The following is a 24,822-nucleotide window of genomic DNA, read 5'->3' as shown; positions in this document are numbered from 1 at the left end:
TGTTTAAAAACTCCCTTGTGAGATCAAACGTTAAGGATGTGACTCTTGCATCTGCAGACAAATGTTACAGGTATTCATTGCCTGTGTGCATTTCACCCACCAAGCACAGCGGGGAGATACCTCTGCTAACCTGCACGTGGGAAGTGTTGTTTCTAACAGGCACCTTAGCACAGAGTGCTCCTGTGGCTAGTGTAGCCTCAGCGCTGCTGCTGCTGCTGCTGCGAGAGGCCCGTGGCATGGCCGAGGACGAGGCCCTGGCCGTGTTTTGGCAGAGCTGAAGAGCTGCGCGGCTGCACGGGGAACGCAAAGCAGGCCCTGGTGCTGGCCCTGCTGTGCGGGGCTCTGAGGATCATCCTGCTGAAGTCTAGCGGCTGATTTTGCCACAAAGCAAAGTGGAAGAACTGGGTCGATAAGTCGCCTCGAACTGCACATTGGTGCAACTCCCATTTTTAAAATCGCTAAGCATAGGTGTTTTCAAATCTGACTGAGTCAGAGTTTGTGGGTATGGGCAGTGGTTGAGGTGGACACAGCTACGGAAGGTAGTAGCTGGTTCCAACAGTAGAAATAATGTGCTCCCAGATTCACACTAGACTACGACGTGCCTGCAAAGAGACAGGCTTCAACCCCTCAGCTCTCACATCTTTCCTCACCAAGTCCCAAACAGGGACTCAGACCCATTCCCCAGCTCTCCTGTCTGACCTCCCTGGTGCCAGCTCCCTGACCCATTCTGTTTTCATTCTGCTCCTCCTGCTCTGAGCAGAGAGGCAGGGAGCTATTGCCACACGCTGCTTGCAAGCTGTTTGGGAACCATCCTCTATATGTACCACAGTTTGGAACTCTTTGGTGGAAACACAGAGATTAACAGTCAAATTAAATTAATATTAGTACTACTTAAACAAATGTAAATAGTGACACATCAAAATGCTAAATTAAACAGCACAGTCGTTCAGTTGCTATATTAAATATACTGAGTAATATATTCAACCACTTTTACTTACAGGTGAATTAAAGATTTCAGTCCTCTGAAAGTATTTCTTGAAATTGACTTAATGCTGTTGTTCTCTATGAACCTGTAATGGGTCGTAAAGTCATTCTGGTCAAAGCAGTGCCTGGAACTTGGAAGCCCACCCACTCTACTCAACAATGCCAGGAAATATCATTTTGTCCACTCACAAATATTCTAGATGAGGAAGGCCGATGAAAGCATCATCACTAATAACATCAAATGTGTTTGATGTAAACAACCTGCGTAAAGAGATGCAAAACAAAACACCATTAAGTTATCAGCATCTTTAGAAAATGGTGCAGCAAGCCAGTGTGGGCCAACCTTATATTGACTGGTTTTATAGTTTTGTCTCTGTAAGCACAACAGGATGATAAGGCTGCAACACACTGTTGATGTATTGCACCTTTAGTGTGCTGCGAGTGGAAGATTTCCTAAGGACCCAACAAATCGTTGCTTTGACACCTGGGGCCACCTGATAAAATTCCATTGACTTCTGTGGGATATAAATGTGGGGTTATCGTGCCTTTAAAACAGCCTGATAGCACAAGAGTCTGTGAAGACATACCTGGATGACAATGAAATGTTCAAGTGCCAGAGAAGCCTAAACTGTGCTGAAGACCACTTACATTTGACGACAATACAGGGCAAGTATCCAGCTTGTTAGCCAGACATCAGGTTGAATTTGTATAGCTGGCAGGTAGGATAAACCTTTAACTTAGGAGTTATGCTTGTGAGCTTACATGGCCTGAGGGTACTGAGAAATCACTCAGAAAAAATGGAAAATCTCGTAACATCCTTTTAATTTAGTCAGTGTTCATATCACCTATATTTTTAAAACCATACTTTACCTACTGGAGATGGCTTAGTGTGCACATATATTTTTCATCTGTCTAGCTGTAAAAATACCAGCAACATGCTTAATTTTATGTAATCTTGTAATCATTAAAATGGACCACCATGGATTTTTCCAGCTTTACTTAGATTCAGCCATGTTTGCATTTGTCCATTTTAATTCAGCTCTGGCCTGCCACACCTTTAATATGACAAGGCATTATCAAACAAGGCGAACTTTTCTTTCTCCACTGGAACAACAGATGCACATGTATATTTTATTCAGTTGGGCCTGACAGATACATGGACTTAAGCTACAATGTCCTCAGGCATGCAGGAATTCAAGATTTCAAAGTATGAATTAATACACTTAATGAGTTAACCTCTTCTGTTAAAGTTTGCATTAAAAATGCAAATTTTTAATACAATAAAATTCCATTTGGTTTATTTTCTATTTTATTTCTATTGCAAACTGTGCTTTTTGCATTTAAAATGCAAAATATATCTTTATATCCTGTATCATTACAAGATATCCTATATCTTTACAAAAAGGATACAAATAAGAAAGTCTTCCTCCTTGTCAGAAACAAAAGTATCTCTCTTTCTCAGAAAAAAATAAGTATTTCTACAAAAACTCTCAACCACAAGACCCATTTAGTAAATCTGCTACCTGCAATTTTTTTTTTTTTACTTTTCTGCTGAGGTTTTGCTGGGTAATTTTTATTTTTCTGCACTCTAATCTCCTAGCAGTTTTCAAGAATAGGGTAGTGGCTCTTTAAATAGCATGGTAATTTAAATAGTATAATAGTTTCGGAGATCATCAGGCTTATAGCACAGGTCTTGCACTTAGTGAGCTCATTTGCCTCCCACCGCACCCTCCCCCCTTGCTCTGATGGCTCTGTCACATTTATTTGACGCACAGGGTGGCTTTTCTCCCACTTGGTGACCTCAAAGGCCCACTTTGCTCCATCTGTGAGGCACCAACTGGTTACTTCTGTGTTGGGATAGAGGTTTGAGAGGCTGCTCTGCAGCTAGGGGCTGCACTGCTTAGCGGGAGCCACGTGCTGCTGGCAGGTACAACTCCCAGTGCCGATTACACCCCAGTCTTCAGCGTTTTCAGATCGCTGGTTTACAAGGGCCCCCTCAGCTCACTGTGTGATACACAGAGTTACACGGGCTAGAGAGGAAGGCAGGGAGATTTTTCTGCATTTCACAAACGCTGCTGCTTGGCACTTCACTGTATCTGTGTAGGTCGTTCTTATTTTTACTGCCACACGAAGAGCACAGAACGTACCATCCCTCAAAGGAGGGCTCTCCTGTCCTAGCTCTGCGCTACTCTCCTAGACGGACTGAAAAGGGACTTGTGAATAGTGTTTCGCACAACGGCATCATGATTTCTCTGCAGAGCATTGCCACCACTACAGGAAAAATCACAGGAAATAGTAATAGCAGCAGATATAATTCACACTCAGAAATATGCATCTCGCATACTGGAAATATCAAGTTAACATTTGGACCTTAAAAATGCTGGAGTCTATTACATAAAAAATATGGATAGGCTGCTAAATCTTGCTACTGGCTAAATTAAACCTACCAATATAGTTATAACCATGCCAAGTTAAAATTTAGTATCATTTCTAATTATCCTGAGTTTTGCATACATATTCTTATTTTGCTTACTCTGTCTTCCTCGAAATCTGGAGTTTTTTCTTTCCTGCTTACAAACTGGAGTGTTGGTCCCACAGATACCATCCTGCTTCTATGTGCCATATTTAAAGAGGGTTTATTTGTCTCAGATCTGCAGCCTGACACTTTACAAAGATAGCAAGCAGCTCAGCTACCATGTTAGAAATATATCTGGAACAGTATTCAGCAATATTTTTAGATAGCAGAAGTAAGTAATCTGTGGATTGTTTGGACCATTTTAACATATCGCTCTTGAAAGCTCATCATGGAGCAAAGCCTGCTCTTATGGGGTTGGAGCTTTTGCTGCAGCATTATATTTGCAGCAGCTCAGAACATGCAGCTCAGTGAAGTGAATGGCACATCATGCAAGTAATTGCTATTACCAAAATGCCAAAGCTGTTGTCACAGACCAAGACCCCACTGTCCTGGGCATAGATAAACTCAAAATAACAAGAATGTGTCTGTTCTACTCCACCCTACCCAATACTGCCTTCCCCAGCAGTGGGCTTGCCAAGTGTAGGAGGCAACTCGTAGCCAAGAGCAATGGTTATGATGTCCTACTCACTCTTTTCAGATACAAGCACAGTACAAATGCTGCCATGTTTTTTTTTTTTTGCTTGTTTGTTTGCTTTTGTTTTTGTTTTTTCTTTCATTTGAAAGAAGAATTGCAGGAATTATGAATTATGTGAGAAATGTCCTTTCTGCGGTCTCTGACTACCTGGGAAAATCTTAGGAATAAAGCACAATAGAAAAGCATTTAGGTTTCCATAGTAACTACATCTACCTATTTGCCCTGTATCCAAAATCGCACAGTATGTCTGCACCTCCTTACCGGCTCCACTTGAGGTAGCAGAGTACAGCTAGGGTCAGGGCTTCAGCTACCAGTGCACCAACAGTTTAATGCGACAGCCCTAGGGCTCCTATAGCAACGTTACGCTTCTGACCAAATCGAGGGTGCATGTGAAGTCAGTCTGGGACAGATGTCTGATTTTGATTTTGATCATATCCAGGAGTCTTTCTTGCCAGATTTCTGAGACGATCCTGGATGTGTTCCAGCCTGGTAGCACATCCACTATAAACAGTTCAGGTTACACCCCCTCTACCTTTGTATAGCTAGCAATTATATAATCGTATGCCACATTTCTAGAAAGCCTGCGAATCGGAAAAAATCTGATATAAAAATGAATCTAATATCTAAACATGCAAAAATATTCTCTGCTTGCAATATTTGATTCTGAAATAATTGCTTAAAATTATTGTTGAATTAAAATCTTTACTTTTGTATATTTTCTAAGAGCATGAGAAAACAAATAGGGTCAAATGCAGAACCTATCCAGACAAAACTTGAGACTAAACTTCCACAGAAGTCAATGGCAATTTTACATTAAAAAGGACTGCAGGACCTGTCCCACTGAAATTAAGGACCTGACCTGAGAGGTTCTGAGGTTGTAGTCGATGAGAGTTGCAAACAGGCAGCATTTGATTGGGATCAGGCCCTAGGACTGCAGAAAAGAAACTGGAATAGTTGTTGCAATGCTCAGATCCCTACTGTAATATTAATTAAAGTATAATAAAAATAGCATATGTTCTGTCACAGAAAGCTTCAGAACGTAATCATTCAAAATAGCACTGACAACAAATATCCTTGCAAAATACTAATCACTTACAGTCTGAAAAAATTAAACATGCACTACCATTCAAATTACTTAAAACTCTTCTATTTTGTCATCTATGAACATTCTTTTGCTATTTCTTATAAAATTAATACTGAGACCATTTCTATAGTATCTATGGACACATTTACATTTCACAACAACAACAAAATATATAAATATTTCTCACAGAAGCTGCAGAGATGGTGTGAGCAAAAAACTCCCTTCTGGGATTTTAGTAAAAGCAGATCTCACAAAGGATCTGGAAAAAAGGAAAAAAAAACAACCTCACGTTAATGTAGTCTCATATACTCATGCTTATAATACTGATTTGGTTATCACAGAGAAATTTATTTACTTAGGTACTACAAATAAAAAAAAAGAAAAAAAGAAAAAAATGTTACAGCTTTCATGTAGTATAGAGAAAGATATAAAATGGTATGTGTGCACATACAAAGACAGACAGACAGACAGATGAAAGAGATGTAAAAATCACAATTCAAGGATGCAGCACAATTTTAACACATTAGCTGATGATTCTGAATGCTGGAGGTACTCCCTGCAGCAAGCATCTCTCAGTATGCACTGAAAACACCACACATCCGAGTTCATTTTAAATCATAAATTAAATAACCAAATGCTTACAGCCCTTACAGTGAGATAACATCAGGCGGAACGCTGCGAGGAATAGATCTGGCATTTTCACATAAAGCATTATCTTTGGTACAAGTACACCAGGCAGGACATTTTGGCTTCACTGGTTTCTTCCCTTCAGTCAGCAAAAGCACAGATAAAAGGCATAAGAAATAAGCAATTCTTCTAAAGGGTCTGCTGGCATTTCCCATTCTTTTGATCTGCTCTCGTTCCAGCCAGTTGAAAGAATATCCCAAAACATGAACGGGGGTTCTTTATTCAGCCATTGGATGTCTTTCTATAAGTCCAGGTCAATATTTGTCTCTGCTTTCCCAACCCTTTTCTTTCTCTTTCACTCTGTTTTTGTAGACAGAAACCTGCAGCTGATCTGTATGTTTCCACTCACTCAGGCACTGTACTGCTCAGAGAAGAGACCTGCGAGGTGCTGTAAGATGGGGAAAATCCAACCGGCTGAAGAAAAAAAAAAAAAAAAAAAGAAAGAAAAAAAAAAAGACTTGCATCACCACAAAAACACCGAGCACAACACAGCATTAGATTGCAAAGTGATGTAACTGAGAAATACACTGCTTTCTGTTTTCACAGGGAGGCCCTTTCCCTGTTACCAAAAATAGTACAGCATTATGTTTTGCTGGTGGGTGGGTGAGTGGGTGTGGGGTGGAGTATACGTGTGTGTGTGGGGAGAAATCAGTCGTCTTTTACTGGATCCCTACAATCTCACGAACCTCCGAGAATTGTGCTTTACATATTGCATGCAGCAGAGGAAGTAGAGCCGGTATCTCCTGGAAAATGAATCGAGGGAAACCATCAAAAGCATTGCTGCAAAAGCTGTTAGATTAATTTTTATCCTTAGACCTTATTGCACATATTTGTACCACAGAAAAACAAGCTGCCACACATGGAAAATATTACAATGTATGAGAGAATGCCTTCAACTGTCATTCCTAAACAAATATTTTGTCATGCAAAATAGCTCTCAAACTGCATTTTTAAGACAAAGAATAATCAAACAAACACATTAAACAAAAAACACAGTCTGATGCATGTTTTCTGGGCTTGTGGATCAAGCACTGTTCAGAATGGATATTATTAATTTAAAAAAAACAAGTTCAATATTTATTTGCTTGGAGACTGGTTCGATCATTTCACAAGAAAGAAAATATTATTTAAACACCAGCTATATTACAGTTATAGTTATGCACCTTATTTGAAAAATGAAAGGATAGGGACAAATCCTGATGGCAGTAATGAGTGCCTGCAATACTGCCTGGAGGCTGCAACTGGGAATAGTCCTAGGTGCACCACAAACACCCTAAGACATAGGCTTCACCCTGAAGACTTTACAGCAAACTATATTAAATATTTTATAGGACCCTATAAAAGATAAGCAACACCTAAGTGTTACATTATAAAGAATGGCAAGACAACTAATGAATGCCAAATAGTTTTTTTTTTCTATTAGAAGGTTCCTATTAGAAGAGATTTGCAAACTTTAATAGGTCTCAATACTTCCACAATGAGACTGAAAGCATTATATAATTATAATATTTGCATTACCATCAACCTGATGGTACTGAAAGCTTAACAATTTGTGTCTTTCTTCTTCAGAAAGGGTGCCAGCAAGGCTCTAGCACCTAGAGGTGTGCCTAGGAGGAATTTCAGATATTTTGGGTGGGAGATGGCAAAGAGGGAGAGCAGCCTGCAAAACTGTAAAAAATGCAATATATGGTCACCAGGGAGGCCCATACTGATAGCAGTCTCTCACCTGGGCTGTGTCTGAAATCCGCAGCCTGGTGCAGAGAGGCCACCCTGGACCCACTAAGCTCACACCAAACAGTGGGAACTGCATCATCCAAGACCCTCAGGATGGCTGGAAGGGTGCCCAAAGCTTTAGGTGGCCAGGCTGGGACACAACCCCTGCACTTGTGCAACAGCCCTGTCCACGTGCCCCTGTCAGGGGCCCAAAGGGCAGCTCTCACTTTCAGCACACTCTCTCTCTCTCCCTCCATTTATTTTATTTTTTAATGCTCTTTATTAATTCAAGTGTGGGCCCATGTTTTTGCTCACAAGAAAATCTTTTGTATCAGCTGTCTCTCCCGAAGTAGGACTGGCTCCAGCCAGGAGTGCCGCAAAGCTTCTGTAATGCAAAGCCCTACTACCTTCTATAAGCAAATGGCACAGCATTACAGTAACCAAAGCGCTGCAATCATTACCAAGCAAATGGGGCTCCCTTCCCAGGGGCATAAAGGATACTCCTTGCTGTGGAAATGATGTAATGGCAGCACGGAGAAGGCAGCTGGCTTTGCGGCATTCGCCTAAATCGTCTGCGTTACCTTTCTGCCTCGGGAACTGACCCCTCCGGGACGCTGTGTGGCCCAAACTTCTGCTGAGGTGAGAACAGCAAATGCTCTAACTTTTTCGCTGAAAGAGAACAGGCCCGTTGTTGTTGTTTGTTTATTTCTGGCAGAGCTACCCATTGCCATGGCAATATTTTCCCATTGATGGTAAAACCCCATGTCTCTTTTTTTAAGCTCATTCACTGAAATCCACCATCAATTACCTAGGCATTTCTTTTTAGTTTATACTCTAGTAACACTGTGTACCTCCTGGAAACTTTGCAGGGGAGCAGTTTTTGTTTAACAAAAGCACATTCTGCAGCAGAACAGTAACACCATTCTAATTTTATCTGTGCAGAAAACTGCTTTAAAGTTAGTTTCCTATTCCAAATTACCAGTCAAAACAACTGTTTTCCCAAATTCCAAGTGTTATGAATATTTACAACAATTTTGCAGAGAGAGTTGCATAAATTATGTTTTTCAGGTTCCTTTTGTGCCCAGCTCAGTATCTTAGCTCTTGCTATGGCACAGTTTAGAAACCAAATTTCTCTGTGGATTTTGAGGGGCATCCGCACTCTCGAGCCGTTGCAACATTTGGCTCACCCTTTCCCGACGCCATCGCCGCTTGCTTTCTGGCTCAACAGACCAGGCAATTGCCTGCTGTGCCCACATCTGAGCGCCTGCTTCTGGGGCCTTGCCGGCTTGTTTTTATTTTAGGTTTCAGCTTTAGATAGGGCACAGTGCAAGTCATAATTAAATTCCCTGTTCTCAGTGTGGTTTGACAGGGAGATGGGCGCGTTGTGGCTTGTTGGATTAGATAGGCTTCTCATGTTTTGATGATTTAATGGAAAAAGCTTCTCCTTGCAGCGCAATGGAGGCATACATGTTTCAGTATGGGCAGTGATAAGCTTGTGCTGTGCTTCTGGCTCTCATTATTATTAGTCGTAATCTGGCTTTGGTGAGATATTAATTAGTTAAAGCCATCAGATCCTTTTTGGTAGAACAAGATATATCAATACAGACGTATGCCTGTATTTCAAGCAAATCATCCTTAGAAGTAACTCAAGTTTTCTCAGCTATGACTGCTAAATCTGAATTACACTGTGTTCATTTTGTGCTCTGCTCTACTATCACTACTGCTAGGTGGCTACTGTAGCCTGGCAACACGGAGAACTGCAGTAATCTCTGTTCTCTACAACCTCTTAAGGTTTAACTGCTAACTCCTACCAGTAGGTTTTGCCTTTTGCATTTGCTGTGTGTGCTTTCCTTTACTTACAAATTTGGCAGAAATGTCCACCAGCTCCTTGTTTTCTTTCCTCCTTTATTGTAGCTGCTTTCTTTTAGCTTAATCAGGTCTGAGAAGAAGCCCTCAAAAACAAAAAAACATGGAATGAGGCCAGTCTAGCTCTTGGAGACATGAACCTGCTTGTCACAGTTTTTTCTTTTTAAAGCTTTTCTTTGTAATTTTTGCCCTCTTCTTAAACAGCTGAGAATTATTCAGCATTGCACTAAGCAGAACAGATTTTATTATTTCTTATACTTTTTAATATGCTATGATATTTCTCCATTATAATTTTGACTAGAGACAAGTAAGTCATTTTTAATGAATAATTATTCCCCACATATATTCTCTGCATGCTAGGAACAAAACAGCTTATTTCATCAAAGGTATCTAAACTGTGTGATGAAAACCTCTGATAATAAACTACTTAATATCAAGTTTGGTACTGTTTCATGACACTCAAAGTTAAAAATGCTTTAGTTAGTCGTCTTTAGTAGTATCTAATCCACCACCTGGTACTACTCCGGTTTCCTGACCAGGTTCAGCACAACTTTTGCAACTTGGCTTCTACTGCAAACATATGTATTTATTATTATTATTTACTGGAAATATTTTTTTTTACAAATATTCTTGAATATGTGGTTTAAATATGAATAGTGCTCTGAGTAAACCTGTTTGCTAAAATATTTGAGGAAAGCAAACACAAAAGGTCAGGACATAGATCCAAAAATTATTTTAAAATATATTTAATGCATTTTTTAGGGATTAATTCTGCTCCACTGCCTATATTTGCATATTCACATTAGTCCAATATGTTTTTATTACCAACACATGGCAAAGTTCTAATAAGCTTCCTGTGGTTTCATGCTGATTATGTTTCCTTTTGCAGAAACATATACTACTACAGTCGTCATTTATATCATCCTGCTTTTGGAAAATTCTGTTGTCTTTTCTGTATTCTATATGAGCTGCCTGCACATATGTACCCTAATCCAAAATCCACTGAAACTGATGGCTGGACTTGAGTAAAGGACTTGCTGGACTTTGTGTAAGGCCAGTATTTTACCACACAGATTCACAATCGTCAAAATCACACCCCCAAAATTCAGGAGTCTTCTAACAGGCAGAATATTGTCACTGATACATTACACTGTATTTACAGCAGAAGGATTTTGAGATCAGATACTCCAGCGAATGTTTCATAGGTCCCAGTTCTCATTCTCAGAGTGCCGCCCTTTTCACAAATTCTGCAATAAATGACAAATTTCAAGCAGCTGAGACTAAAGCTGTACTTTCAGCAAACAAAACTAAGTCCTGAATTCTAAATAGTTGTGAAAAGACTGCTTTCTGGTGGATCTGGCACCACGACCCAGTGCCAGGAAGAGGCCTTCTCCAAGTGAAATATAATAAAACTAGGAATGCCTTTACAACAGTTCATAAAACAGAACAGCTTGAGAATTAGCAGAGAGATGCCTAGAAGCTTTTATTTGGACAGGTCTTCTAACCTACTTTGCCCTGTCCTCAGAGCTCTGTATTACAGACATCCTTCTTTATTATGCCACAAGAGTTTCATTAAATGCAGAACAATCAGGCCAATCTCTGTGTCAAAAGGCTAAGAAAACTGCTGTTGTAATTGATGCCAATTTTAAAGGAAAGAAAACCTCTGAGGGTGGCCTCTTCTCCCTTGCAAAACTAGCCAGTTCACAATTCACTGTTGAGTTATATCAATAACCACTAATGCACCTTTAAGGATAAGCAGGTCTTAGATGTCATGCAGATCTGCATCTGCTGATGCAGAATATGGGTAAGTGCACAGGCAGCTCTGTTTACTGGTTTAGTTATACTAATACTATTATATAGTACTAATACTAATACTAATAATAATACTATTATTAGTTATAATAGTTTGACCAATAACCAATGTCAGGAGAGATGCACTGTAATCTGAACTATCATTACTCCAGAAAAACAGATGTGCAATATGTTTCATCCAAACAGAAGCTAGGCTGAATTCATTCATGTTTAGGGTTTTCTTTTCATTTTTTTTTTTTTTTACAACTAGAGATGGATTGACACCCTTATTTTCAAATGCAGGTTTTTAATAGGGAATATTACAAGCTACCTCAGATGAGACTTACAAGCAATAGGATTTCTGCTCCCCGTGATTCCTGAAAGGCTCACAGCATCATTCAGGTTGGAAGTGACCAGGGAGTCAATTTAGTCCCATCTCCTGGGTAAATGAGAGTCACAAAAGCTAAGAAGCTAGATACAAAGTATCCAAAATGTGATCTTTTTATATTATATGCTTTTTAAATCAATACCACAAATTTTGAAGGATGTAAACTGCTGATATTGACAGTACTGCTAATGTTACATGTGTTTAAATATTCTGCTGGAATATCTTGCTTATTCTGGTCTGATCATCTTCCAGGCCAGGCCATAACATGCCACACACTGCCATAGCAATAGCTTTATTTTATGCAAGAAAAAGAATAGAGTGTATACAAAAATACAAAAATCCAGTAAACGTCCTTCAGGTCAGACATGATCATGACCTCAATTACTCCCTCATATCCAAGGCCTCTTCAGTATGAGAAAGACCCCACAAATCCTCTTGATCCTGTTATGTTTTCTACCCTCCAGTTCCATTTTTCTTCTTGCTTTCATTCTTGTGCCTGTATAAACTCCTTAGAGCTGGGATTCCTCAGCTTTTCCCTAGCTCGTAACTTCCATTTTCCAGCACAGTGGGACCAGTTGTATACTCAGGTTTTAAAAGGTTCATAAGCTGTTATGAAGACTAACTACCTTTCCCAGATCCACAAAAATAATTCCTACTCCATTTCTGTTGTCTGTGTTTTGCCTTAAAATGCTGACAGTGGATAGGAGAAAACATGAAAATAGCAAACAGCAAACACAGAAGCTCAAAAGCAGAAAAAAAAAAAGAGCAAATTTCAAAAAAAAATGTATAGGGAGTCACTTTCATTTTGCACTCTTCAGCTCCAAGTACAAACTATGACCAAAATAGGCAGTTCTACTTCCTTCACCTTGCTTAATTCTGATCAAGTAGCTTCTTAGTGCTGCAGTGAGTGAGCTGTGCTTTCCTAATGTGATACAACACTAATATTTTTGTAAGCAGGTTAGTTTTCTAACAGATCAGCAAGCTGAACTGGGTCACCTTCCAGTGACATGATTACCAGACCTCATGCACAAGAAGAGGGATTTTGCACCACCTCTTTTGGCAGCAATCTGGAAAAGATTCAGCGTCATGGGGAACTTCACCTTCAATGCTCCTCTCACAGCTACCTCATGCAGAAAGCACCAGCCAAGGGGCTGCAGGCTCTTGCTGCTTCCCTTGCGCTGCCGCTGCCGCTCATCTTCCTGTCCTGGGGAATGGTAACCAGCAATGTCACAGTTTCATATTTGAAAAAAAGGCCAGCTCTGCTAGAAAGCTTGATAAGCTCCTGGAAACCACATCCAATCTGGCCTGGACAAAATTGGTTTTTCAATGAAGCAAGAAGCTCTACTAATTTACTCAGGCTGGGGTTCCACAGAGTCTTACCTAGAGATTATTTTTCATCTGCAGCTGTTTCAAGTGTTAGGATGGAAAGAAGCGATGGGGGACAGGAGCTACTCGACTGGTATTGACTGCTGAGAGGTATCTGTAGAACTGTGCCTCATTTTTGCAAATATAAAACTCACTGTAAAATAACATTATGCAGGGAAAATGTTCATGAACATTTAATTGCACAACAGTACAGAACTGGTGACAACTGCCTTGGTCAAGATCAAATGGGACAAAATCTGAACTTCATAAAATGCATTAGTATTTAGACAGCCTTGTTTAAGTTGCCCTCTAGCTAGAGGACAATCCTCAAAAGATTTATACTAATAGACCCTTGGTAATTATGATGACCACCCTGCCAGCCCTTCTGCTAACTATTCATGAATTTACTGGTTGTTCATAGGAGGTACCTTTTATGACTCCAGTGAAAATACAGAGCAATACAAAATGCAGCCCAGTAAGAACCTCATATCTCAAACAGAAAAAAGATTCAAATTCCCAGGCATGATCAAGTGCTTTCCACAGACCCAGAACAACCTAGCAATGTCATTGTAGCTAAATGCCATTTAATTGGCAGCAAGAAACATCTATAATGCATTTCTTCATGGAAAATGTTCGAGCCCCTCCAGTCTGCCAAGATGTTAATTAAAAACAGCCAGCATGTTATAAAATCCTTTCCTTGACCTGTGCTATTTCACATTGACCTTCTGTATTCTGTCATTGGGCCCCTGCAACATTAATCCAACCTTTATACACTTGCATTTAATTTTATCATTTTGCAGACAAAGTAACTTAAATATTATTTATTTAAATCTAAATAGGAAATGTATTTGTTACATGGGAGAGATAACAGGCTTTTGAGGACAGAATCTTACTCATTAAAAACAAAAGGTTTCTGACTAAGTCCTGAATAATTCACAATGAAGGAAATCATAGCCCCACAAAGTCACTCAAACTGTTCAAGTAAAAGCCTTGTTGGACTACCACTGAAATAATAAATTACACACTGAGAAGGATGTGGCTCATCAAACACATATTACTGTTCCACGGTTGCTAATCAAAATGCTGGGATTCGGACCAGGGCTAAGAGACTTTAAGGGGTAATTGCTCACAGCTTTGCAAGTTTACTTTGTTGCATTTATTGTTCTTAACAAATTTGGATAAATGCCTTATTTCCTTAAAAGTTAATCCCTTTTACTCCTAGCAAAGAGTAGGTTGTCCTGATGGACTGATAGATGGACACTCACTGTACCACGTCCAATACAAATCGTCCATCAAACATGATACAGCACAAATTCCTCTGACTCCCTTCCTTAAAAAAATCCCCTGTAGAGATTTCAGGGAGCTGAAGAAGTCCATCACATCTCTCTCAGTTTCATTGCCAACATGCTATTTACTCAGCAGAGCTTTAGGAAAGGATTTGCTCCTTTGGCTGACTGTCTCTTTCCCTCTGCAGTGAGGGATGAAAACCAACAGAACATCCTGTCTAAGAACTGGCTGCAATGTTTAATGCATTTTTCAGCTCTCTAGCAGCAGGGGGATACATGTTTTCGTCATGACTCCTCAGAAGCTATTTTGTATGTTGAGCATGATAATAGTTAAGACTTTCAGATTTTAGGCTTGTAACGCTTTCTATGTATTACTTTTCTACGACAGTAATTCAAATTTCATATACACTTTTTTTTTTTTTTTTTTTTTTTTTGCTATTAGCATCCATAACTTTTCACTGTTGCTGCCCTTGTGATTTAGGCAAAGACTCATTAAACTGGAGAGCCTAACTCCCAGTCTCAATACAATATATCACTGAGAAGTAATAAGCTCTTTTATGAAGCAATACAACTCCCCAGTTAAATCAATGACACAAACCCTTGATTAAACAAAGGCATATGTGGCTTTTTCCTAAGCATGTTTTGAAGCAAAGGGATGAATAAATGAAAGAAAGAGAAAAGAATGAAAAATCAGAAGTGGGAATTCACAGAGAGAGCTGCAGAAATATTCCAGAGTGCCTGGATGGACACTGGAAGTGAGGTCCTTAGGAAAGCCTCTATAGTGAACTTCTTGGAGCTGCAAATAATCTCCTGTTCTTTGACTTGCTCTTCAGTCGGGGAAATGAACACAGTACATTCTTTGTTAATAAAGACTGAATCAAAGGTGCCTGATTGCATTAACAATTTATCTTCCTAAACAGAATGATTTGAAAGACTGATAACCACTCAGGTTAAAAGTAGCAATAATGCTCTATTATATGTTTCTGACACTTTCCCTGAAGGGGAGGCAGGCCTCCCTTTATAAATAAACAAACAAATATACTCATATATTGTGTGTATATATGCATCTATCTATCTATATTTAGAAAGAGAGACATCTTATATATACGGCTTCCATTCACAGGCTAGCACTGCAGCCACTTAGTTATTCCTCTCATGCTTTACCTGCTGCTTTTCAAGGCTGGCCTGATGCTAAAAATAGCTCCACATATCGCAGGAGGGTGGCTATAGATTCAGAATGGGCGATGTGAGGAAGGCAGCTAAATCCCTCCTTGTGGAGGACAGGGACCCACGTGGCTGTGGCTCCTGCAGGGGCAGCTGGAGTATTACGTGTCACCTGGGCTGCGCTGCCCTTTCTGAAGGATTCTCGGCCTCCAAGGCTGGGGTATTCCTATTCCTCTAAGTCTGCACTGAACTGCACATTCAAAATAAAAATTATAGATACGGCTATAAATTCAAGCATTTTTTTTTTAAAAAAAGAATTAATCACTGTACCAAAAATGCCTTCATATATTAGTAGCTCAGTAGCTTCTTTTTAGCTATGTAAACAGCTTAATAATTTGTTGTGAGGGTCTATTTTTCTGCATTCATTGATACCTCAAAGCAGGAAAATATGAAAATGCTTCCAACACTTGTTCTTACCATATAGCTGAAAGGATATCTCATTATGTTTTTGATTACCTACAAGACAGCAATAAACTACATCTAAAAATTGCCTTACAATCAGTTGGTTTGGACTTCTGGCAATGCCTCCTCTGACACTGCTGACAAAGCTAATGGTAATTTTGGAAGTTACCTCCCTGTCTACGAAGTAATGGATAAAGTGAATGAATATCTGCTTACATATAACTTTCATATACTGCCTAAACCAGCAGAGTGTGCTAGAGATAAATATCATTTGATTTTTAAGGTTATCAAACCTAAGTTTTCAAAATTGTCTGCCAAAAAGATTCTGGGATTATAGGAATGGTTTAGTCAAACTTAAACATATGGAAATTGGGAGTGTCTTTAAAACATAGTTATCTCCATACTTAGAAGCATCTTAAAAGTATTTTGGAGCTTCTAGAAATTAATTTTGTACATCAGGAGAATATCATTGGTTGCATCCTTTCAGGATAATCAAGATTTGATTCATGGAGAAGAGTCTGAATAAGACTTGCTTCCAAGGAAAATCTGCGTTTGAATTTCATGGGAAAATACATGAGTTGAAGGATAAACTGCAACAAAGAATGGATGGCAAGATATAGGTCATTAATTACTCCTAAAAACACGGAAAAAAAAAAAAAAAGAAAGAAAGGAGTTTCACAGTAGCTCCCAATATCAGGTTCATTTCAGTATTCTGTATACTGAACACCTTTAACTTATTTAGCTATTTTAACTTTCTCCAAAATTAGCTGATTTTAGAAAATTACAATGAAAATTTGCAGTTTAATAGAAAATTGTAGGAAAAGGGAATGAGAATGAAATTAGAATATAATGAGAATTACTGTGTGTGCTTCTAGAGTCCTGTATTAGGAACTGATTTTGCTTTTCAGATGCAAATTTTAGATTTTAAAAATTGTGGAGTTAAGTGAGGTAGCAAAAAGAATATTTTCCTCTTATAAAAAGGCTCAGATTATAAAAATGTGCTGAATACTCAGTCTGTTAAGGCTGAGGTTCAAAAAAGGTAATTGTACATGGAAAGTGTAGCAAAAATTAACTAAAAGAAGATTATTAAAATGTATTAAAACTGATCATAATACAACTTTAAATAACACACTCCAACTTTTAAGAACTGTACATCTGAGGTCAGGGTAATGTAGATTTCAGAGAAAATTCCATTATATGCTAAAGAAAATCGTGTATCATTTAAATACCACTTAAAGTCTTGACCCTTATCTTTCATGTGGTTATCTTTTATTTCTATTCAAGAGAGGCAGTCATCTAGATACGTAACTTAACATTTTAACAAAATTGATTGTGGTTTCAGCAAGTGGCAAAATCTCCCCTAAGATAAAAAGCTGAGTGTTTCTTTTCACTATGTGAAAGTGTCTATGGACACTTTCCTCAGCAATTTTCTGAGTCTCTAATTTTTGCTCTTAGAACTGAGGGTCTTGTGCAACTCTGTTGCTGGCTATATGGAATGCGATTTGATATTTTTAACTAAGCTCCCATTTAGAATAGCTATGCTTCCCTTTCCACGTAGGTACCATAGAATTAATAGCATCTTAGAAATACTTTCAATAAAAGGGTATATAATATTCCAGTATATTTTATGTCTGAGTGATTTTTTTCATAAATAACACTAAATTGTATTTGATTTGAAATATTATCCCTATTATTTTGAAAATCTGGCAATATTCTTAGTAACATAAGTTATATCCTAATGGCTTTCAGTATTATTAAATGAGGTCTCACAGTAATACTGTTATCATTGTGTTTGTAAAAAAGTGAAAAAAGAGGAATGTTTACTGATTCATTCCACTTCACTGTACTGAGCAGCCACTTTATAGCCCTGCGTCCTTCAGTTTCCAGTGGATGGACGACTACTGATAACTTCAACCCAGATATGAGTAGCCTCTACACATTGTTGCATTACTACTCTACTATTTAAGTTTTTACAGTTTTTTTTTTACCGTTACTCTTGGAAATAATAAGACTGAAATCGTAACTGGAATAATGGTTGATTCTGTCATTATTCTGCCTCATTTTGCTCTTACATCTTTCTTTGAAAAAACATATCTCTCTGATTCGAAACTAGCACATGGCCACTGCCTCAAAATACTTTAGTATTTTCCTAACTTTAGGACAAACAGCACAAAACACTACAATTGACATGCCTGACCAGCTGCATAACACAGGCTGCAAAACTGACTTTCTTGATTCCAGGAGTAAGTCCTCAGCTTTTGTTTAAGACAAGGCATGACATCTCTCTGAAAGCAGAGGTGTTTTCTGGAACAAATGCATATGCAGTAGTGACACCTATTTCTCTGTTATGTTTCATCTTAGACTGCAGACTCTGAGGCACCATATCTTTTCCAGGTTTTCTAAGTTCGCCAAGAAGGATTAAGAAGTAAATGGCATATATATTGACTTGCTGCTTCTGAGAAGATACTGACCTGTCACTCACCCTTTTATATATAAAGAGAAATCTTTAGCTTCCATACATTAAACAGTAAATGTTTTTTGCCTTCCTTCATTCTTCTTCGTAAGAAAATTATGAATAAATAAATACACAGTAGACATTATAAACAAAATTGCGTATGTATCAAGGGAAAAGAAAATGGATGTATATATTCACCATGACTTAAACATGCAGTGGGATTTAACTTTGCTGACAATCATTTTACTTTCACAAAACAAGTCTAGCAGGTTATAATAATTTAAAAGAACAAACACTAGTTTTACTGCTTGCTTTTTATATATTTCCACCTCACCTTATTTTCTTTGTCTCTGTGCTCATTATGTTCATTCATTTTTCCTTATTATATAACAACTCTGCTATCAAACTGGAAAAGCAGATTTCCTCTTCTCTTGGATTTAGGTATGTGAATGTCATTAGCCACTTCCAAAACAACAGATCTAGACATAATACTAGGATTAAGCATTCTTTGCTTTCTTAGAAAAATGTTCATATTTTGTGGATCTTAAGCATAATGCACTTTTAAAATTCCTCAAAAGAAAACTGTCACACTCTGGAGAAGCTGATTTCTGTATTCTGCTGATTTCAATGCAGACAAAAAAAAAGTATTTTGCGTACATTGATAATTACTTTTTAATTAAATTCTCAACAGCTTAAAACCACGGCACTTGTTTATGCATGCCTTCATGTGTGTGTAATCTTTTAGAGGATTTTGTTCCAAGCACAGCTGCCAGATCGCAAGCCCTGGAGACCGAAAGGACTTGCCATACAACAAATATGGCAGAGACCATGGAAATTAAAGGACAACAGAAAGGAGTCTACCTCATATATCTTTGGAACATTTATTAGGTAAAATTCTTCACTTATTTTTGCTAAAAACATATTGTAGAGATATCATAGGGCAGGTTACTTCCAATAATTATTTTTAATGAAATTCTGCTTTAGTATTTCCATATCTGAATCAATTAGTCCTTACAGGGTTATACTGGCTTATTGACTGTATCAATATTATCAAGAACTTGTGGCCTAGATTATTTTAATATTTTTTCCTGGTTCTGGAAAGTTCCAGAAATTTATTGTCAAGGTTATTGCTAGGAATGTTTAAGGGCCACTGAATGAATGACTCGAATACTCTGGTTTTCAACATACTATGTTTAACATTGTTACATAACTCTATACTCATAGACAAGAAAACTCAAATAAATGTTAGAAACTAAGACAATCATAAATCTTCATAGGTGTGTGATTCATTAGCATATTAACAAATGTTACCACCATGCAAAAAGATTCTGACCATGATTCCACCCAATACAGTCCAAGAAAATGAAAGTTGCTACTCTGCCAGGAATAACAACAAATATATTCTGTGAATTGTGGATGACTGAGAAGTTTTAGATGCACCAAAGTAGAGCCAGTTTAGATCATAGTGTGTAAGAATGTGGCCAAAACTGGGATCAATTTACCAAACAGACCAACTAAGGAAGACAGTGCAAGTCCTTCATATTTTGCTTCTAGAGATTTTTGGATCAACTGAAAATTTCAGCTCCATTTTTAATCAACTGCCCCCCCCACCTTTCTTTTTTCCTAATAGCACTATGAACTTAACCTGGAATTTGAAATGTGACCAGTTCTCTTTGGAAGCTTCACATCACTGTTCACAAAAACACTTCCCAAAATGTGGTCTGTAAGACCAAAGTTACGTGTTCTGTTGCTGGTCAATGGCACCTTTGCCTTCAAACAAAGCCTGAAAGTTCATTAGCCCATAAATAATTGTAAAGATTTAACATGATTTTTCACCTTAAATGTATAGGAGGATGCAGACCCAATTCTACATCACATAGTCTTCCAAAATACCATCATCTTGCAGCTCTGCCTTTAGTTACACAAAATTAGGGCCAGATTTTCACAAGAACCAAGTCTGCCTAATCATGTATTCTCTTGGAAGGATTAACGTTCTAAAAATATGTCCCTTCTTGGTGTATTTCACATTGATCTCCAATGGTGCTACCAAGAAATAATTGAAAGGAAAATAGGGATCTAGGAAATTAAGAAATTCAATACTCCTGTATTAGGATTATTATGTGTTATTATCACTACTTTATCCTACTACAAATTAAAGACAATACAAATTATTGTGGCCACTTATGCAAGGATGTGGGATTCTGGAATAAGGAACAAAACTTACAATCAGATGCCATTTTTTCAAAGGACTTTTCCAACAATACTTACATACTGAAATCGTAAGTGCGACTCCGTCATAGCATAAAATAGCATGGTTATTCTTGAAATAATGGACACCGTAGAAATTTGTCTATTATATTACACCCCACACGGAAAAAGAACTACAAATCCAGAGTGCTTTTATTGAGTAAATTACTTTATCAGCCAAACAAATGCGATTGCATTTGCCTTTTAGTACAACAACATTGACATCTAGTGGCTAGTTAAACTCCAAGTTTACATGACCAAGTGTGCATTTCCTCAATCTGAGACAAAACAAATACGCATTTCAGCAGCCTCTCTACGTGATAACTAGCCCCTTACAGAACGGCAGTCTCAGTAGTCTTTAATAACTAGCCTGTGAGGGTTTCTTCATGGGAAGGAGTGAACGTGAGCCATCACTCCTGACCACAGCCCCCCGAATGCCCTGTCTCTCAGTAGGTCTGAGCCTTCTGAGCCACCCCACTCACTTGAGGATTTACCTTGCTCAGAGCTTGTTGGCAGGTCAATTCATCCCTAAAACTGTGCACGGGTACATCTAAAAGAAGAAAAACTACATTTACTGGGCATTGTTTTAGCAGTGTATGTGAATTTACATTTTTAATTCTACTTGCTTTTTTACTAAGTATTCACTAAGTAGTGAACTTGAAATGGAGGGGTGGATGACAAATCAGGAAAATGACAGACCACGGGATGGTTACTCCTACAAAGATTTGAAAACAGGTAATTTGGCAACCTACATAACATACATGAAGGAATTAGAAAGGTTCCAAAACCAAATAATGTTAGGAGCCTGGTTTCCTCATTTTTCAACTAACTAGTGTCTTAATGGAGAAAGAATAAAGATTAGATATAACAAATCTCAGTTTTATTAAGACTTTTGGTGGTTCCATATTGCTTTTTCCTAATCAAATTTGAGTGTAGTCATACATGTACTCCGCGAACAAGCCACTTGGCTCTCATTCTCCATTCCAGTGGTAGCTACCTTTCCTGGCCTGCTACTCTGATCTGCTTTGTTAAAAATCAGGGGGGAATAGCAAAGATCTCATTTTTTAACCAGCCAACCAAACCAATTTTAACCAAAAGGCTACTGAATTAAACAACTTTACCAGCAGATCTGAGGAGAAAATAATGTCCTGCAGGAAAGCTAAGGTAATTTTCTTCCCAGATAAATACTGATGAGCACTCAACAGCTACGTACTCTATGTTATAAAAAGAGAAACTAAAGAGTCTGAAGGAGAGCAAGATAAAAGACATCTCAAAAATATAGCTATACCAAAATATAACCTTCAGCCACAACTTGAAATACTTCAATTCCTTTAACCTCAGAAAGAGGAGACTTTGGGCATACATCTTTCAATAATAAAACATTTGTTACAAAAAAGGATGATTGATTCTTGTCTTCTGCATCAGTTTAGGGGAGATTGAAAACATCTCAAGTAGCAACACAGACTGCTCTTAGACATTGGGGCCGGGGGAGAATATATACCTAAAAGGATAAGAAGTTAAACTATTTATCCTATGAAATGTCCAATATTGGAAGTTTTTAGGAACAGTTCATCAAGTATGACCAGCATGGTCTTTTGAACATTGCAGTTCTATGATTTAATACCTTCTTTTGGTGCATAAGGATTGATTAAAATGCCCTTCATAAAAATAAGTGGCATAAATTGAATAGTTTACTTAAGTAATACATACTGTTTCTCCTAAATTATAAGAAAGGTCAAAGGTCTGCCCTGAACACAGTAAGGTCCACCACAGATGTTAAAATCTGCTCCTGTCTCTCCAGCTCAAACGACATGAGTTGTGACACGAGTCTGTAAGGGTACATAAATCTCCTGATGTCAGCAGACCTGTCACTGATTTAATTAATTTTAATGACCAAGAAGTGGTAAATTCAATCAAATAAAAATGGCGTGTTTTGTCTAGTCCTTTGCCTTCTGAGTGTATCTCAGTGGTCTGCGTAATACTGTTTGTGATTACATGGAAAACTGGAAGAAAAGAGAGTAATAAATAAATAAATAAATAATGAAGCTGACAAATTCTTAGAAGTATTTCAGTAACATGAGCTTTAAATTGTGATATTAATAGTAAGAATACCCCTGCTTTTCAGTAATTTCTACTTTTTCCTTTCCAAAACTTTATCTGAAATTGTTATACATAGCCATCACAAACTGAGGTAAATGAAGTTGTATAAAGAATGTGTCAATGGCTTGAAAACTTAAGAGAAAACATTCACTTCTTGAAGGCTTTTAAATTTTGTCTGAGTTAGGCTGTCTCATTACACTGGCTCTCAAAGTTGGTCCATTTTTAGATTTAGGGCAGGAGTACAGGGAAAACTACAATGATTGTTAGTCTCCTTTGTGGGCCATGAATTTCAGGGCTACTGTGATTTAAGAGTTACTGCTAAGCTGATCTATGGAGAGCTGCTGCTGAAAGAGGAGCCCCTGCTTCCCACCTTGCCTTTCCTCCCCTCCCATCCCTTCCTTCCTAACCTTTTACTGGCACCAGCACCGACACTCATCAGATATTGCAGCAAAAGAGTTGAAGGAGCTCCCAACAGCAGAAAAATAAGTGCTGCAGCATGAAATGATCAGATGAGCATCTGTGTCAATTTGAGAGGAGAAATGTTCTCTTCAGCAGCAAATCTGTCCATAGATCAGCTTACCTATAGTAGAAAATTGAAGCCATAAGACTATACAGTCATTGCAATCCAACTGAAATCCATAGAGCCTCTCTCCTTGGAGGAGTCATGCACATCTCTCCTTCAATTCATGTCACTTTTCAAACATGCAAGGCCCAGATGAGATAACTGCCCTTTTTATGTCAGACCATATTGATGCTAATTAAATTATGGACATATTTCCATAGGATCAAGCTATAATCCATACACTAAAGGCTAAGGAGAAGTCCAGTTTCAAGTTCCAGTTTACCTGGAGGCCATTTATAATCCATTTAGATAGCAATAGCACGTACAGTAGCACACAGTAATCTTTATACAATATTTTCAAGCAACACAGGCAGATAGAAATAAGACAAAGTTATCTAGCTGTTATTCTTAGGGGAAAAAAAAAACACCTTTATAAAATAACTCAACCATCTATAACTGTTGCTAAAGTTGGACTCACTCTCGAATTTTCCTCTGTCCTAGAAAGTTCATTTTCTCTAAATGAAGGCTTTGGTAGCCACAGCACACTGAGGATAGATCCCAGAACTGCAGATCTCTACCTTTTCCCACCTTCCTTCAAAGTGCATAATCAATGATATGCTGGCCCAGTTTCCAGAATCATGTCAGGTTCATTCATACTAAAGCAGTCTGCCATTTCCGTGAGAGAGGAACAACAGAACGATGCCTGCTATTACGGCTTCTTGGGTATACATTATTTATTTTGAGATATTTAAATTATTAATCAGGATAATTCCATTTTTTGCAACACAGAGCCCGTGCCCTTTAGAAGAAATGGGCCACATTCAAAGGGACTTTGACAAAATACAGAATATACTCAGATGAGCATGTTGGACCCCAAACTGCTTTCCATGGAAAGGGATCTGGCATCACCTTAAATCCCTTGCGAGTTGTAGCAGCATAGTGAGGGACAGAGTTACTAGGTCAAGAGAAGAAATACTTATGCTCTTAGAACTAACATTCCACAGCCAAGATAGGGAGGCAGACCCTGCTAACGTGTGTGACAGCCTTCCCACAGGACAGCAACTAGCTGCGCGCTGTAATCCATCTTTAGTAACTAGGGAAGAGCTGAACATTCCGCGGCGGAACATTTCCCGCTTCAGGTTTAAAGCTCCCGCAGCCGCTCGGGGTAACTGCGGAAGGAAACGCGCGCGGTGGCTGAGGCGCCTGGGGCTTCAGCGTCGCCGCTCCGACCCGTCCCTCTCGCCTGGCCGGGAGAGCCGGCCCCGGGCTCCCTCCCGCGCCACCCGCAGCTGCTGCCGGGCCGCCCGCGCCTCCCTCCTGCTGCCGCTCAGATACGTTACAGACCGCGGCGCTCAGGCCGCCCCGCTCGGCGCTGCGAGAGGCTACGAGGCTCCGTGCGCGGCGGCCCCCACCCCGCCGCCCCCGGCAGCGCGCGCTGCCGCGTCCTACCTTCCCCGAGGCGGAGACCGGCCGCAAGCGGCGCCTCACGCCGGGCCGGGAGCCTCCGCGCGCCCCCTGAGCGCCGCGGCGCGGCCCTGCCCGCCCCTCGCCTCCCCTC

At 39.0% G+C, this 24,822-nt stretch overlaps 1 protein-coding gene across 2 annotated transcripts in view; it reads right to left on the bottom strand.

Annotated features, from left to right (window-relative positions):
* Positions 1-24,729, bottom strand: part of LGI1 (leucine rich glioma inactivated 1) — a 31,188-nt gene extending 6,459 nt beyond the window's left edge. The window contains exons 1-5 of one of the 2 annotated variants that reach the window (XM_088528775.1): positions 24,714-24,729; positions 5,830-6,279; positions 5,366-5,437; positions 1,174-1,245; positions 999-1,070 (exon numbers count right to left, since the gene is read on the bottom strand). In XM_088528775.1, coding sequence (XP_088384901.1) covers positions 999-1,070; positions 1,174-1,245; positions 5,366-5,437; positions 5,830-6,020 — 407 coding nt within the window. In that variant the 5' untranslated portion in view covers positions 6,021-6,279; positions 24,714-24,729. Of the gene's footprint in view, positions 1-998; positions 1,071-1,173; positions 1,246-5,365; positions 5,438-5,829; positions 6,280-9,438; positions 9,560-24,713 lie in introns of those variants that run through there. The other variant, XM_088528774.1, reaches the window with a different exon arrangement.
* Positions 24,730-24,822: the final 93 nt, after the last annotated feature.

The sequence above is a fragment of the Tinamus guttatus genome, unplaced genomic scaffold (assembly GCF_059628265.1).
Source record: "Tinamus guttatus ecotype Peru unplaced genomic scaffold, ASM5962826v1 Tinamus_guttatus_pri_ptg000314l, whole genome shotgun sequence".
NCBI classification, from domain to species: domain Eukaryota; kingdom Metazoa; phylum Chordata; class Aves; order Tinamiformes; family Tinamidae; genus Tinamus; species Tinamus guttatus.
Note: the sequence above shows the minus strand (reverse complement) of the source record. Positions and strands in the feature narration are given on the sequence as shown.